At 49.7% G+C, this 17,520-nt stretch overlaps 4 protein-coding genes across 4 annotated transcripts; 2 read left to right on the top strand and 2 right to left on the bottom strand.

Annotated features, from left to right (window-relative positions):
• Window positions 1–3,565: 3,565 nt before the first annotated feature.
• PC9H_001384 (uncharacterized protein) lies at window positions 3,566–5,499 on the bottom strand (the record flags this gene model as incomplete). The annotated part of the gene is made up of 4 exons (XM_036771034.1): window positions 3,566–4,453; window positions 4,509–5,035; window positions 5,098–5,314; window positions 5,362–5,499. The coding sequence occupies 4 exons, from the start codon at window positions 5,497–5,499 to the stop codon at window positions 3,566–3,568; spliced, it is 1,770 nt and encodes a 589-aa protein (XP_036636879.1).
• Window positions 5,500–9,994: 4,495 nt separating this feature from the next.
• Window positions 9,995–12,319, top strand: PC9H_001383 (uncharacterized protein; the record flags this gene model as incomplete). Its single annotated transcript, XM_036771033.1, has 4 exons — window positions 9,995–11,080; window positions 11,132–11,522; window positions 11,577–12,165; window positions 12,220–12,319. The coding sequence occupies 4 exons, from the start codon at window positions 9,995–9,997 to the stop codon at window positions 12,317–12,319; spliced, it is 2,166 nt and encodes a 721-aa protein (XP_036636878.1).
• Window positions 12,320–12,846: 527 nt separating this feature from the next.
• On the bottom strand, window positions 12,847–14,824 carry PC9H_001382 (uncharacterized protein; the record flags this gene model as incomplete). Its single annotated transcript, XM_036771032.1, has 3 exons — window positions 12,847–13,909; window positions 13,979–14,496; window positions 14,543–14,824. The coding sequence occupies 3 exons, from the start codon at window positions 14,822–14,824 to the stop codon at window positions 12,847–12,849; spliced, it is 1,863 nt and encodes a 620-aa protein (XP_036636877.1).
• Window positions 14,825–14,994: 170 nt separating this feature from the next.
• On the top strand, window positions 14,995–17,094 carry PC9H_001381 (uncharacterized protein; the record flags this gene model as incomplete). The annotated part of the gene is made up of 5 exons (XM_036771031.1): window positions 14,995–15,055; window positions 15,081–15,130; window positions 15,183–15,398; window positions 15,445–15,962; window positions 16,032–17,094. The coding sequence occupies 5 exons, from the start codon at window positions 14,995–14,997 to the stop codon at window positions 17,092–17,094; spliced, it is 1,908 nt and encodes a 635-aa protein (XP_036636876.1).
• Window positions 17,095–17,520: the final 426 nt, after the last annotated feature.

Below are 17,520 nucleotides of genomic sequence, written 5' to 3'. Positions count from 1 at the left end.
GGTCGAATCATGGAGTTTCGATGCGCAGTAGTTGGTATCCGCCACCGGCGCCCCACCCCTACCATTGAATTTGCCTCGCTAACGGCGATTTCCCCATGCCTGTCGAGTAATGGCGAGGTCCATCTCGGGCTTTGTCTCTGATCGTAGAAGATTCCGGTTTGAAGTTCACTTGACTGACACGGTCTATCGCCATCGCCATTCAACATTAGCATCGCTCCTATTGTGGAAGTGGCGCTTCCTCCCTGCCCGACTGCCCCCAACTTCCAACTTTGCTCGCCAGTCTCTCGCCGTACCTCTATCCCTCCGAACGTATGTTCCATATCCATATCCATCATCAACATCATCAGGGATATCCGGGCCTTACGCACGTTTCATATTTGGCGACATCTTTACTGTGCTCTATCCCGCTCTATATCTGCGACATCACCTCATCATCGATCATCCCGATACAATTTCCATCCATTTCCATCCGCATCCATCTATCTGCCTTGGCCCTTTCCGTCCATACTCTACTACAATTCAGTTCTCTTCGTGCCTTGTGTTCCGGTCCTCTGACCAGTTTCCCTTGACTCTCTCAATCGCATTATCTTGCATCTACATCATTATTTATTCCTCCCTCGCGCATATCACATCCGTTTCGCACATGCACAACCAAGGTTCAAACGTTCTACCCATTATTACCATTACAGCAATGCATCATTCATCATGTTCAAGCTTCATCGTTTCATCATTTCATCTTCTATCCTTATCGTCCCATATCCTGCTCCCCAGTCGTACTTCCGTCCCATTGTTGTCAATCAGGATCAGAAACAATTTGTACATATACATATCAGTGGCTTCCCTTCTATTCTACAACAGCATTATAACAACCAGGACTTTATCCGCTCAAACAGCAATTCTGAATCGTAATCGTAATGCGTGACAACGAATGCGGTTTCTGAGTTTCGCCTTTTGGACATTCGGCAGCGGTCGACGGCCTTCTATGACAACACGTGAAGTGTTGAAGTTTGACGTTCTAACACGGAAACTTGATTCGACGTGGGTCTGTCGCCAACATGGACCCCGAAAAGTATCAAACGTTGCGGTCTGAGACTACGAATTAGTTGGCGCTTGAAGCATAAGCTTTACATAAGTGCCATAGGAACGACCCCCCGAAGGCCCCATGGCACAGGCGAGGAAGTTGTAGCATCATATTATCGACTATTGGTCACCGTACCTGTTCACGTTATCGCTCTTGATTCTCCATTTTGATCCTTCCATGCCTCTGGGCAACCTCCCCGTGGCCTGCAATCGATGATTCACAACATTGCCACAACACGTTTATATCTGATGCCGCTAAATCCATATAATACATGATCGAAGACTCCACTGCATTATTGCAGTTGATCGCGTGTAGGTAGTGCTGTAGAGGAATGCAGTAGACAATGCTATAACGGCCACGAGGGCGAGGTCGAATTAATGGGATTCCAGTAAATTCAAACAGCAATGGAGCGTGTAGTATATAGAGCACCAATCAAAAGCAAAATGAAAAGTAAAATGAACCGTAACTCGTGTTAACTCGAGAAAGTTGGGCCTAGGGAGAAAACAGCAATAGACAACCTTTCGCTATACGCATATAAACACCCAGATGTTCGGACCCAAGTTTGAACTATGCAATACAAATGTTCTGGGTATTCCGAGACACCATTCAACCCCGGGGGATCTAGCGAGGCGGATGCGTTCTACAAGAAGTACATGGTTATCGAGAGGTTTGCATTGATGCGTCTGTATCCCGATTTCCAAGTATCGAGGTTGAAGGCAACCCTGCTGGAAACACTCTCCGTGTTGGAGCCCGTGTAGCCGAGGTCACGGTCGAAGTAGAACGTGCACCAAAAACATACAGGGAAGGTTGAGGAACCATGAGTGATCCAGCAGGAAAAGGATCTTGGACGGATGAACCTACATCAGCGTCTGCGGGATAGAGTGAAAGATTGTTAACATGAGCTCCAGTCAAGACTGCATAGGAACTTACAATACACGGGCGCGGGAATGGAAACCGAACACGTCGCCTTTGCGTACGCGTGGCATACCGTATACGCTAGCGACTGAAGACTACGGTGCCGTCAAATAAGTGCTGAGTGAATCACTTGAGCACGCACCCATCGATATCCCCGTTGAAGTTTTCGTCTTTCAGGATAATATAGTGGCTTGGCCGACTCGCTACAGGGATGTTTTATCAGCCATCCGCTGTTTATACGATCCGATATGGACTTACTTCCCAACACACCGCTGTGGCTTAACAGACAAAAGTCGGTGCAGAACGGGCTCTGAATACCCGTATCTACGACGAGGCCAGCAGGGTAGTTCCCCTTCTCATCCGCGTCACTGCATTTATCGAAGCAAACGAATTTATTGTCAGTATTCACGTTAGACACACAAAGTACTCACTGAGGGAATTTTGGGAAGAACCTTATATGGTGCCTACGAGATCATAATCATGGATGAATCTACATTCTTTCAACGGCAAAAGGAACAGCGTACCCAGCTAATACAAATGGCCCGTGTCGGCATCTAAGATGCAGCTGGCACAAGCAGAAACGTTGATAATACATTGAATTGCGGGAATCTCATTCTCCGCCGCCTGGCATACTCGCCCTCGGAAATCCCGTCGCGAAAGAACACGATCTGAAATCACCTTGCTTGAAAAGCTAGGTCCCCCGTGTTGGAACCGACCCATATTTGGAACAAATGGCGCATTGCTTGCGTCTGTTTGCCTACGCACGTGTTCGACAGCTCCCTACGGTCTATGATACATAGGCCTCAAGGCGTCGTGATAATAGTCTGCAGTTCTTAGCTATAACAGGACAAGACAGGCCCATACCGTCTGCTGGAGTGAGTTAGCGCAACAATGCGGCCACTGCTGTCGCAAGCAAGGTTTTTTAGGTGCCAGCGGCACCTCAAAACTACTAGTCTGCAAATGCTTTCCGTAAGCAACATACCGCGACAGGTCCACCCCTATTTTTATCGCCAAACAGCTATCTGGTAGACATGAGGACGTGAACATGCTATTACTCTACTGAGAGTGGGAGAAGCTGACTCAAAGCGATCATTACACGCAGGTCGACACTTATTTCTTGACGTGGAGGCTGAACTCGAGGAATGAGAACAAAAGGCTTGTGACCGAGGGTCTTTCTGCTGTCCCAGGCCCAGGGTGCCCCACATCAGCACCTGGGGGAGCATTACCTCGAAAGCCAGATATAGTCATGGTAGTAGCTCACCCATGATCATATAGCGGTCCTTCTTCAACTGGTCAAGATCTGGGAATAGAGTTCGTCCGCCGAGTCGTGCATTTAGCCTTCCAATACAAGTCAGATCTATTATTCGTTGTTTCACATTCGTTTCGCGGACACACTGTGTACAACACCTAGTTAAGGTTTGCGATAAACTCAGCGAGCAGCGTACGCAGAAACATGATTCACCATGTTCGGTCGTGATCGAAGTGAATTGACAGACAACTGGTATTTCATAGCATGTGGCATGATTTCATGTTTGAGGCTTTACGACACAGTTAAAGAGTACCTATGTATCATCCAAGTCGGCGGAGCCATTCTAAATCATGCTCTCGAGTAATCAAAGCAGACGGCTGCGTGCCAAGAGGCCAAGGAATAACAGTTGATAGGAAAGGGGGATACCGAGCTTCGCCTTCTTTCCCTGCCCAATCGAAATCGATCAACTTGAACGAACCGTTCAAGTACATGATGTTTGGGGTGCGAAGGTCTCCGAACACAAGACCGTTATCATGCAAAACTTTGACGATGTTGCCCACATTGGATTGGACTTTGCAGGCTTGCCATTGGTCGGCAGTAAGACCATTGACTGTGGTGCCGCTGAGGTACTCCATTGCAATTAGGAGCAGACCTGGGCGTCTTGGTTGCACTTGGCCGCAGTGAAACAGCTTCGGAGCCATGCCCATATCAGCAAGAAGCTGATGGGCCTCAACGCAGTACCGCGCTGCGAACTTGACGACGATCAGTTGTCCTTGTTCATCAGTTTTTGAAGGCTCGAGTAAGCATTCCGGACCTTCAACGATTTCCGCGAGAAAGGCGACGCAAGCATTGTCGCGTTCCAGCGGCCGCAGATAGCGAAAGACCACATTCCCAGAAGGAGAAGGGTAAGAGGTGATAGACGGGAAGAAGCGTGGGTGGGATGGTGCTTCCGCCAAGGAAAAAGTAGGTAACTCAGTGTCGTACCACTCACGAAGGCGATGGAGGGCGCGAGCGAGAGAGTAGAACAGCTTGGAGAGCCGAATGCAGCGTTGCTCTTCCAAAGGCGTGCTGAGGCCAAGCCAGGCGAGATCGGTGAGGCGCTGTACGATGCATTTGTGCGTAAGGACTGCACCAAGAACCCCGAACCATGGTCCCCCGATCGCAATAAGGAATGTGGGGCAACAACAACGCTCCCGAATGAAATTATTCTGCATAATTGTCAGTTTGTCATGTAGGACTTCCATACTACTTTTTGAAACTCACTTCAGGAAGACTCCACATACGCTGCATCGAGAAGGAAGCTTGTGTGGTAACATCAGTTGATCCCTCGCCATACTCGTTTTTATACTCTTCAATGCAAATGGCCGCGGCCTGGCTCGTTGTCTTGAGGAGGACGTGAAGGCCTGTAGCGTCTGGAGCCGTGCCGTCAGAGTTTGTTACTCTTGCTAAGGCGCAATCCATCACATCGTTGAGAGGTCCCTGTAGCTTCGTCCTACGGGTTTCTTCCGCATTGTAAATCGCGGAGGCGAGATCCATCAGCTTTGCCACTTTGGGGATGAGTTTCTTTGGGACCTCCAGGGTGGGGTCGGCAATGTCAGCCAGAAACTGAGAGAATGCGGGATTGTAGAGCTCTACAGGGGGTGCCGTAGTGTTGGCAGGGTCACGGAAATCGTATCTACCATCCAACAACAAGGTCTCCTTCGTAGCCTGGTTCCGACGATAATTGGCGGACTTGGAGATCTCGCTAGGCGTCTGGCTTCTACGAGACTGTGCAATGGTAGTGTTATAGACTCGACAACCAATTCAACAGTCAACAGATAACACGGAGCAGATACAGCGAACCACCACATACCATTGCGTAACTCTGTAAGTACATCTTTCTCCTCGGTATTGTTGGTTGTAGGCTGGCTCGTAGAGTTGACGGAGATGATTCCATGATAATATTTATCCTGTTCTTGTAATCGAGGTAGAAGTGATGACAGTTCAGTGCCACCAGGGAGATAATCGGCGATTTCGTGTAGGTCTGCGGGAAACGTGTACGGAGGACGGGTCTCCCGGGATATACGTACCTAGTATTATCAGACAACGCTCAGAGGAATCAATGGCGATCACTTACCTCCTTCTTGAACTTGTAGATCTCCCATTCACCTGGTGCAGACGACATGGCGAAATAGTCGTTGAACTGGCGGAAGAATTGCAATGCAAGTTCAGAGACAGACAACTCGGGATCTGCTCTGAGATGGATTGCTGTCATTGAAGGCTTTTGCCGGCAAAGGAAGAAGAAAGACTTTGACATCTTAGTTTATGGTAAACCTTGTAGTGGCCGTTCAACTTTCAGAATCAAGGTGGCGCAACGGACTCAAAGATCATGTGACCGACGGTGGTAGTGCTCAGGGGTGATTCACAAAGTTACGTTTTGGGTGAGAAAGTTCCGAGTCGTTTGCGCAGTAAAAGTCAAAGTACAACTTTTATTGTATTACTAGCGGCTAACCCGTGCTACGCACGGTGTAAGAACCAAGTGCTTATGACAGTTATGCATATACAACTAAGTAATAAATGAGTATGTGTCGAAAACTGAATAATAGGACATAAGGCGTAAGGGGAAGACCGTGTCTCGTCCGTGTGCGTGCTAATGAGTATGTACGCTCGTAGCCATCGTGCACTCGCTCCTACAACATTGAGGTCAGTTGCATCTATCTCGAGGCTGAACGAACCTATTAGATATCCCCCGTGTAGGCCTTCAGACCCTCAAAGCTCGTAGCCGTGCAAGACCCGATGCTTGCATCAGTTGTCAGCCAGATCATCGTAGTTCATGCAGCGCCGGTGCGGTAGTCGTGCCCAGATTCAAGGATCCGCGCCCAAACGTGAACCAAGTGGTCTGCGTTGTCGCGCTCGTAGCGAGATTCACGGTCGCAAACATGATTATAGCCTGATGGGGCCCTTATCCGTGCTGACCCCGATGCTGCCTGCAGTCGTTGTTATGATCGCACTTACCACATGCGCAAGCTCGTAGTCGAGTACCTGACATCCTTATGCACACGGCCCTAAGCGCATCTGAAATTGAGATATTCGAAGAACCTGAGTAAGACGCACATTGCCAGGCCATAGAGGCGTCCACGATGTGTAGAAGCCGCATAAGCCTGAGTTGACGACCGTGTTCGCAATCATAACCGCGCGGGTGTTAAGCTCTCGTGCTCCTGCCTATTTGATTCCAAACTGTGTCATAGAGATGGGCCACAATACAATGCTCACCTCTCAGAGCAGTTCTCGTGCTCGTGCTCGTGCCCAAGCTGGAGTGAACCCTGCACCACTATCGCGTACCCGGCTGAAGAGAGTGAATTGAGACGGACAGATGACATGAGGCAACACACAACTGTGGCCTATGTTACCAGAGGCAACCATTTCCCATTCTGGTTGACTGTGTCCGGGTAAGGGTCCTGAGCAGCAGCCGGAGGTATTTGGATACGCGCCGAGGATACGCTAGGATAAGCAGCATTGCAAAAATTGCTCGTGGCCACGACCGTTCCTGCGCTGGTGCTCATATTCATGGAACCGCGGATTTCGTACGCCCGTACCGGTCTGCTTACAGTCGCAGTGGTTATCCACCGCACACAGGGCCTTGGAGAGTGTCGGATGTAAACTAAGAATGTGCGCGCGCGATATAAGCAAATTGCACCTAGTAGAAGCCATAAAGGCGTGCGCGTGAGCCAAAGGTCCCGTTCCGTTGACTTTCAATTTGCGAATGGTTGTCTCGAATCGTTGAGCGCGTGAGAAAGTCAAAGGGATAGCCTCTGTGGTCGTTGAGAGATGCTGAGCGCCAGCAGAGAGCCCAGAGACAATGCGGTACTGCGTAGAGTTCCAGAAATTTCGACGTGTCTCAAGAGCTCAAGGCACATGATCGCAAGCTGCAAGAGGGCGAGCAAACGGAGATACATCCAAAAGAGGTCAGAAATGGTCTCGCCAGCCAATCAGCGAGCTCCTTTGTCTCCGTGGGAAAAAATGCATGCTTTTTCTTATATAGATATCAGCAAATACCCAAAGTTAGCGGAACTTGAATTCATTGTACAAAAGGACTGCCAGTGCCGTCGACACCGAGTGACCTTGTTCACTCCGTTCTTCCTGGTTAAGCCTCTCCTTGGCTTCTCCCTGATGCTCGGCCTTTACACTGATGTCAAGTCACGCAGAACTACAAGGAGGCAATGCGGTCGCCAAGACAAGAGGCCCAACTTCGAGCCTTGAAGCTTGAAGCCTTGACCCCGGCCCTTGAGCAGGTGCTCGAGCGTTCAGATCAATTCTAGAGGTATGTGGTCGTTTGCATTGCGGCGCTAATCGTCTGCCCTGCCGTCTGCTCTGTTGTCCACCAGGTTGTTGGTATTGTCCGCCCTGAGAGGCCTACCATGGCCAAACGAGTTCATGGCCATTGTGTCACCCGAGTACGTTGTGTCTCGTGTTTTATAGGACCATTTGCGTCACTTGTTTGCGCTTGTCCAAACTCCAGAGTGCGGTACGCCTGCACGGGTTCGTTCACGTTCACGCTCGTTCGTAGGTAAAAGTTTGCGCAAGCTGTCACTCAAAGTCCACACTTGTCCGTATCACAGAGGATTTGCGCAAGTTCGTTCACGTTTGCTCAAAATTCGCGCGGCGCAAGTTTCCTCAAGTTCGCGCAAGTTCGTTCAAGTCTCGCTTGTAAGTTCACTCAAGTTCGTGCAAGTTCATTCAGGCTATTGACAAAGTTTGTTCTGCTTGACTGACAGACATTCTGGATTTGCAGGGTCGCGTAGTTACTTCTCGGATGGAGTCTGGCGGGGGCACATCATCTTCTACAGCAATGTAACCAAGAGGAAGTGGCGCCCAATCTCCTGCAGCCTCACACCAATATACCATGTAGTGTAATCGGCTGGCGGCTCATAGTCATTACCTGCAGGCTCAATTTTCGGACCACTATATGTTTGACCTCCTCCGCCATGAAACCGATCCTCGAAGCGAACCTTCTTGTTTGCTGGAACAGAGCTTGAAGCACGGACGGGAGTGGATCTAAAGGGATCATCGTGAGTTTCTGTTGAATTTGTGCGCCTCCTCTTCTTCGCATCCGCACTGTTCCACCAACGTTGCAAACCGCTTTTCAAGCGAACCACATCACCATGAGGTACTCCCAGCTCGACCAACCTCTCTACTTTACTACATTCTGAAGTGTCGCATAAACCATGCTCTTCTTCACCCCAAGGATCTTGCAGATTTCTTTCACCGAGTAGCCTTGTTCCAGAAATAGTGCTGGTATGCGAGCCTTGAGATCATGAGAGCGAGGTGCATTACAGGTACCTATACCGTGTACATAGTGACCTTAACACCACTGAGATACATTCATTTATTACAGTTCTTCTCCCACTGGTTTGATCTCCCACGTGAGGTCTCGCGCGATTCCATTCCCACTCGCTCCCACTCCTTCACCCTCTCTCGTGCAGTGAGTCATCACGCGTGAGGCCGTATTCACTCCGTCTCGGCCCCGGCACTCAACAACTCCTAGGTGCCGGTTTGTGTATTCATTAATATCGTATGAATTGCAGGTACCCTTATTGCAATTTGCTTCCACTATGTGCTTGGCTACCACCTCATTTACTTCCGTCAATACAATGCTATGTTTCTTTGTAATCTCTTTTATCTAGATGCTTTCGCGGCTCAAGCAGTTGTTATTTGGGGATAATCCACCTTCGGATGTGAAATCTACGCCTGAGTATACCACACCACCACTGCCTGGACTCTACCCCTATCCTCTCCATGGACTTCCATACTTGAATGGGATTATTGGACAGCGAGGCAATGTTCCGTTCCGACGCTGTTGATACCGATCATCACGGACCTCATTTTGAGCATCTTTTCCGAGGGGTTCTTGACACTGCTAGTTCAAGTTTTGAACCGAAGATGCTTCTCAACGTACGAGGGCTAGTTTTAATGTCTGTGATGTTGACAACCACTTACTTCTTTGTTTCTCAGGTCATGGATTTCTCCGCTGCACAACGCAATGCTCACGCCCATGCTTATGCTGAGATCATGTGCTGTCTCACGCTTGCAACAACTACACTAAGATATGCTTCATCCATACTCATCAAACCTCGCTTGATGTGACATCGCGTTACTCCAAGCCATTTTGGTGCCCTGCTTTGTTATCATAATCCCTCAATGGCTACAAAACAATTAGATAACAATGTGTACCTGCAATTCCTTAGAAATTCAGAACTATGAGAAATTCCAAAACACTATTCAATAATTTATCATAGTTCTGGATTTTTTATTTGAACAGTACCAGGATTGTTATGTCAACAACGACTTCACAAGCGGTCAATATCACTTCTCTAATCCTTAACTAACTACTATTATCAAAGGAACCCAGAACTCGCATTTAGTCATACATAACTAACCTACTTAGGATCATTACACTAACTCCCTGCAATAGCTATACACTTGAAGACGAAGCAAGGTACTTTGGCTGAATACGTACTCATATCATAGGCTGGTAAACCAACCTCTCTTCGAGAGTATGACAATCGATCCTCTTAGAAGAGAGGCTGGTACGGAGCATGTGTCATTTGGCTGAAGGCCTTCCTTCGGTGTTTTCCGTGATGTCGGCAGGCCCGGCAGATGGTAATTTGAGAGTCAGACAGCCTTGGCGCTGACACACTTCCGCATTTGGACAACGCGTCTTTCCCAGCTCTATACCGCTACGTGCTCGCGTCTCCTCCTTGGTGCGCAAAATGGATGCGCCTCCTGGCGACAACGCGCCCAATCGCGCCTATACATCTGGCTCATACTTTCCTGTCGCGTTGGTCGCTCCTGGCTCATCATGGAACACTCCTGGAACCGTTCAATTTTGGAATCAGCCCTACGGTCCTGCACCCCATCCATATCTACATCCCACGCCGTCGACACCAGCTCAGCATCAGCTCCCACACATGGTCATGAGCCCAGCTGCCTTTTATACCCCCGGACAATCTCGCAAACGCCCCACCTTCACCTGGGACCGTGACCATGATGAGAATGAGCCTCTGGCTGACTCGCCCTTGTTGCCACCAAGCAAGCGGCGAAACACGAACCCTGGTTCCCCGTCTACTGCATCCGCCCCACTACGATCTACTCAAACACCACTGATTGCGCAGACATCGAATTCTTCGACACCAGCCGCGAAGCGAGCCTCACCACGCAGCGACAAAGAGAAATTGGATGCGGCACTCAATGGCATCCAGAACGCCGGCTTTGAAGGTCTCGGCCACTTCTTCGCAAGCCTCTTCAACGGCAAGGCAGGTTATCAGAAGCAGAAGATATGCCAATCGCTTCACAAGTTCTTGACGAATCACAACAAACCTGGACGACGACCAGCCGACATTGTTCAGGCAATGTACGACCACCCTTACAGTCACATCCGACGGCACGAAGATCAATTTCACGACGGCAATTCCATAATTCCTAACTACGCATATCCTGTTGAGGCCGACATCCCACCGAAGAGAGTTGCGTCAACCGGCACCCCTGCGCAAGCCACCATCAACAGCTGGGTTGCTGCCACTGTGCTAGACCTCGTTGATAAAGAGACGACGGTGTTGGCGCAAGATGTCGGTCTGCGTATGCCTAAAGACTGGACATGGGAGTCCGTTATAGCAACATCATTGCAAGACGTCCAAAGGCGAATGATGCAGCTCGCACCGCTCACCTGGTCGACAATAGCAACCATCGCTGTCAGCCCAAATCGCCGTCGACAAAATCATAACGCACGTCTTGGTACTGACGCAGATATCGAGGCCAAGAAAGAGAGCCTGAGCCACGCCTCTCACAGCCCGTGGAGGGTAAGTCTCCTGCCCGTATTTCAAACTCATTGTGACAAGTCATTTTGATAGGCGTTCACATTTGCAATACTGATATTACTTTCCATCCGCAATTCCTTAATCTCCCTTGGCCCTACCATCATCGGCCTGCTGCTATTCATCTCGGATGCAGGCCGTGTTGTCTACCATGCTCTCGGCCGCTTTGGGATATCCACCTCGTACTCCACTGTTCTCGAGCATCTTCGCGACCTCGCCCATGGTGCCGGCGTCCACCTACATGAAGTAGGGACATCGATCTCACGAAACGACAATCACTATATCATTTTGTTCGATAATATCAACAAACATCATCGGGCCTGGCATCAGACTATCAGCAAATCTGACGAGGTCAAAAGCAGGACAGCATCAACCGTTATTCACATGGTCTATGTCCCACCAGGTGCTATGAGTTTAAAGAAGCTCCGTACGAGGCAAAAAAAACGTGGTCATAAGGACCTCACCGTTCGCCGGCTATTAGACATCGATCACAAGCATATGGAGAGGATTGGTGCTGCGACCTTACTACGGATATGGACGGACAAGATTCCTGCCCTCAGCCGTCACTGCGCTCATGTCACGCATCTTTTCGAGACGGCTTTACAGAAGCATCGCATTCCTCTTCACCAATCCGACATCTACCCGCTTCGAACATCTGGCATCGATGAGTCCACCACCGCAGGAAATAGTGACGTCCTTCACGATATCACTCATTTGCAAATGGGGATGGCTACCGACGATTTTGGGGAATTCGTCATGCCTATTGCAGGGGATCAACTCACCGTAGACCGTGTCCGGAAGCTCATTCACTACACCAAGAAAGATGTGACCAAGTACGCACAGCACACCTGGGTGCTGCCGTTTATTCAACTGTGGCACATGAAATGGGCTTTTCTCAAGGCAATATACAAGGCACACTGGACGCCATCCACTGGCAAGCATCTTTACGGGCTTCATCGTGATTGCAACACCCTCGGGCGGACAAAGCTGAACCCTACCAAGTGTGACTTCTACCCTCACCATCAGGCCGTGGCCGACACGTTTGAAACCAGTTGCTTAGGAATTCTACGGTATGCCACTGTCAGCACTATCACATAAAATTGAGGTGCTAAATCATCGTATAGTGTTCTCCTTGAGCAGAAGTGTAGCAAGGAATTATTAGATGCAACTCGTCGCTTTTCCCTCCTCCATGTTCTTGACACGCTTTTCGCAATGAAGATGTAAGGGGACACTCCTATTTTCTCCTTTTCCCCCTGTCCCGTCCCCTTCCTCCTCGTCCCTTTCCTCTTTCTTTCATTCCCTTTCCTTTCCTTTCGTCCCCTTACCTTCCCGCTTCCCTTCCGTTCACTCCCTTCGCATCCGAGCCTCGTCCGGTGACTCCGAAGTCTTCCCGCGCTTCGGACGCCTCGGACTCGCTCGGACGCTTCAGATACGCTCGGACTCGTAGATACACCTTGGGGCTCGTCCGGGCTACCTCCATCTTCCTTTCCCACTTCGTTATTCCTTGTCCCCACTCCCCCAGGTCGCTGGCACGGCTCCTGTACATTCCCCTTCCACTTCATTATCACATGCCCCCTCGTACCTTGTGATATCCGTTCGTACCTGTGGCTGGTGTACTGTACAGTTACCCTTCATCCCTCCCACGCTACTACAGTATATACTTCGCTTCCTAGCATGGAGAATCCCCATCCTGTTCTCTTTGGATTCTCCCTCTGCTAGGTGAGCAGCTCTCTCATGTATTGTAGTTAGTCTTATTCATTTCTTTGGATTCTCCCTCTGCTAGGCTTGCACTGTGCGGCCATCTTGAGGTTGCCCTTACACTCACGCTCCTTCCAAAGAGTATCAAAGACTGTAAGTATCTTGTCACATACATCCACTAACTGCTGCCCGTGTGTTGGCAAATACCCCCATTCCGGCAACAACTCCTGTAATTTCTCGACACTCGTCACAGTATGCATTCGGCTACAAAGTCGGTCTTGCAGAAATTTTGCGAGGAAGGCGCTGTGTGGTAGGAGTGTATTATCTTCTCGGGCAGACAGCCATGTTCTTTCTGCCCATGCACTGATAATCCAACGTGCGGCAGGATACATGATAGTTTTGTCTATAACTCGGTGGCTCTTTGACTCCGGTTTTGTTGGCAAGTCATTTGTCAACCCAATGATGGCTTCCTTCAATGGCAACTCAGCAGTGGATTGCTTTGATGGCTCGGTGGATGGTAGAGGGGCTTCCGGCCTCTGCGTCGCTTTGGATGAGTCAGAGAGTTTTTGGAAGGCATCGACCCATCGTTCAATTTCGATCTTGCAAACATCGTAGTCACCGGGGCAGTGGTAAATGCAACAGTTGTCCACTGGGATGAACTCGTCGCCATAGTAGCCACAGAAGACAGACCGTGGACAGCGTTCAGAAGAAGGATTGAACCAATGGAGCAAGGCAACATTCATCTTGCTACGGTATACAGCTTCATTGGCTTCCTTTTGTGACCCTGTAAGCTCGTCATCCTCCTTGATTCGAACTCGCTGGGGAGCATAGACATATGCGTGTGCAGGTTTTCCGTTATGACCTGCGCGACCAATTTGCTGGGATAATCGCTCAGGGGTAGGAGGAACACCTAGTATGATCACCTGCTCGATATCCGCTACATCCATCCCACAGGTTAAGGTATCTGTCCCCACGAGTACCTGTGTTGTCCCCTTCCTATATGCACTGATATAAACACGCCGATAATCATCGGAGAGTAATGAATAGAAGGGCATGATGATCTTGTCACGGTCGTCCCAGTCCAAAGGTACCAAGCTCTGTAGGAATCCAGCGACACTGCAAGCAAGTTTAATGGTTTCACAGAAGATGACTGTTTTCTTGATGCGGTCAAGCGAAGGCGTTCACACCGGAATAACCCATGAAATGTCAAAGAACGTCGAGGTGGAGATAGAATGCTCGAAGAAGCGGGGGATATATTGGATGTTTGGAACATCAACCCGCATCCGATGCATCTTGTAGTCACCCTCTTCGAAACCAAGGGATTGCAAGACATCATTTGTGATCTTCCCAGGGGGTAATGTGGCCGTTACAGCAACCCATGGGATCCTAAAGTCGAGCCGGCCACGTATTTGCCCAATGCGGGAATATGCTTGCCTAAAATCATCGCCATGCTCCCGCACCAAGTGACACTCGTCTATGAACACAAGATCGAGTTGCGCAACCTCAGACTGGGACCCAGGGGTTTGCGCATGAAGGAACTTGTTGATTTCGTCGCTATGTAGGAGTTCGGGGGGGATAATAAAGAGGTCCCATTCATCCTTCCGGATTTCCTCCATTAAATCTTTCCCTTTAGCTGCGGCAGCACGTAGAGAGTCGCTGTACACGGCAACTGCCTTCAGACCCCTATCTGTAGCTGCTCTAGCCTACGAACGGTAAGCTGCAGCAATGGAGAATGAATTATCTGCTTACCTGGTCATCACATAGGGACTTTGTCGGCGCAACAGACATACCCAGTACACAGCTATTGGCAGTTTTTGCAGCCATTAGAGGGATGTGAAGCAGCGCCGACTTTCCTGACCCAGTTGGAGCTATACATACGACATCCTCCTTCCTAAACATCGTGCATGCGAGTTCTACTTGCCAATCCTTCAACATAGAGTAGCCCAATTTCGGTGCTATGACTTGCTGGAACCATTGAGGAGAGCCTGGCAGTGGTTTACCGGTAGGTGTGAGTTCTTGGTGATTAGCCATGGATAGTATAATATTAAATAGCGTGAAACGGGGAAGATTCCGTCTTTGCGAGTGCAATACAATACAGAGAAGAGGATTAATCGCGACGAGGAGGGGATAGAATAGGGGTTGTAAACGTTCTGGGGTGTCGGTTCCTACAGACTGCCAAGACTTGCCATGTGCTCCAAATGATGCCGCCTCAATGCCGCCACTTTCAAACACCGAAGGAGGACCTTCAGCAAAAGTCTTCAGGTACGTCCCAGCCTACTCATATCAGGGACCTGCGTGACGAAACGGCCTTCCAACGTCGACGCGATCTGGGTTGACGTAGGCTGGACCTACCGGTAAACCACTGCCAGGCTCTCCTCAATGGTTCCAGCAAGTCATAGCACCGAAATTGGGCTACTCTATGTTGAAGGATTGGCAAGTAGAACTCGCATGCACGATGTTTAGGAAGGAGGATGTCGTATGTATAGCTCCAACTGGGTCAGGAAAGTCGGCGCTGCTTCACATCCCTCTAATGGCTGCAAAAACTGCCAATAGCTGTGTACTGGGTATGTCTGTTGCGCCGACAAAGTCCCTATGTGATGACCAGGTAAGCAGATAATTCATTCTCCATTGCTGCAGCTTACCGTTCGTAGGCTAGAGCAGCTACAGATAGGGGTCTGAAGGCAGTTGCCGTGTACAGCGACTCTCTACGTGCTGCCGCAGCTAAAGGGAAAGATTTAATGGAGGAAATCCGGAAGGATGAATGGGACCTCTTTATTATCCCCCCCGAACTCCTACATAGCGACGAAATCAACAAGTTCCTTCATGCGCAAACCCCTGGGTCCCAGTCTGAGGTTGCGCAACTCGATCTTGTGTTCATAGACGAGTGTCACTTGGTGCGGGAGCATGGCGATGATTTTAGGCAAGCATATTCCCGCATTGGGCAAATACGTGGCCGGCTCGACTTTAGGATCCCATGGGTTGCTGTAACGGCCACATTACCCCCTGGGAAGATCACAAATGATGTCTTGCAATCCCTTGGTTTCGAAGAGGGTGACTACAAGATGCATCGGATGCGGGTTGATGTTCCAAACATCCAATATATCCCCCGCTTCTTCGAGCATTCTATCTCCACCTCGACGTTCTTTGACATTTCATGGGTTATTCCGGTGTGAACGCCTTCGCTTGACCGCATCAAGAAAACAGTCATCTTCTGTGAAACCATTAAACTTGCTTGCAGTGTCGCTGGATTCCTACAGAGCTTGGTACCTTTGGACTGGGACGACCGTGACAAGATCATCATGCCCTTCTATTCATTACTCTCCGATGATTATCGGCGTGTTTATATCAGTGCATATAGGAAGGGGACAACACAGGTACTCGTGGGGACAGATACCTTAACCTGTGGGATGGATGTAGCGGATATCGAGCAGGTGATCATACTAGGTGTTCCTCCTACCCCTGAGCGATTATCCCAGCAAATTGGTCGCGCAGGTCATAACGGAAAACCTGCACACGCATATGTCTATGCTCCCCAGCGAGTTCGAATCAAGGAGGATGACGAGCTTACAGGGTCACAAAAGGAAGCCAATGAAGCTGTATACCGTAGCAAGATGAATGTTGCCTTGCTCCATTGGTTCAATCCTTCTTCTGAACGCTGTCCACGGTCTGTCTTCTGTGGCTACTATGGCGACGAGTTCATCCCAGTGGACAACTGTTGCATTTACCACTGCCCCGGTGACTACGATGTTTGCAAGATCGAAATTGAACGATGGGTCGATGCCTTCCAAAAACTCTCTGACTCATCCAAAGCGACGCAGAGGCCGGAAGCCCCTCTACCATCCACCGAGCCATCAAAGCAATCCACTGCTGAGTTGCCATTGAAGGAAGCCATCATTGGGTTGACAAATGACTTGCCAACAAAACCGGAGTCAAAGAGCCACCGAGTTATAGACAAAACTATCATGTATCCTGCCGCACGTTGGATTATCAGTGCATGGGCAGAAAGAACATGGCTGTCTGCCCGAGAAGATAATACACTCCTACCACACAGCGCCTTCCTCGCAAAATTTCTGCAAGACCGACTTTGTAGCCGAATGCATACTGTGACGAGTGTCGAGAAATTACAGGAGTTGTTGCCGGAATGGGGGTATTTGCCAACACACGGGCAGCAGTTAGTGGATGTATGTGACAAGATACTTACAGTCTTTGATACTCTTTGGAAGGAGCGTGAGTGTAAGGGCAACCTCAAGATGGCCGCACAGTGCAAGCCTAGCAGAGGGAGAATCCAAAGAAATGAATAAGACTAACTACAATACATGAGAGAGCTGCTCACCTAGCAGAGGGAGAATCCAAAGAGAACAGGATGGGGATTCTCCATGCTAGGAAGCGAAGTATATACTGTAGTAGCGTGGGAGGGATGAAGGGTAACTGTACAGTACACCAGCCACAGGTACGAACGGATATCACAAGGTACGAGGGGGCATGTGATAATGAAGTGGAAGGGGAATGTACAGGAGCCGTGCCAGCGACCTGGGGGAGTGGGGACAAGGAATAACGAAGTGGGAAAGGAAGATGGAGGTAGCCCGGACGAGCCCCAAGGTGTATCTACGAGTCCGAGCGTATCTGAAGCGTCCGAGCGAGTCCGAGGCGTCCGAAGCGCGGGAAGACTTCGGAGTCACCGGACGAGGCTCGGATGCGAAGGGAGTGAACGGAAGGGAAGCGGGAAG

This window comes from Pleurotus ostreatus, assembly GCF_014466165.1.
Source record: "Pleurotus ostreatus strain PC9 chromosome Unknown scaffold_1, whole genome shotgun sequence".
Lineage (NCBI taxonomy): Eukaryota > Fungi > Basidiomycota > Agaricomycetes > Agaricales > Pleurotaceae > Pleurotus > Pleurotus ostreatus.
This window is presented reverse-complemented; position numbering and strand designations above follow the sequence as displayed.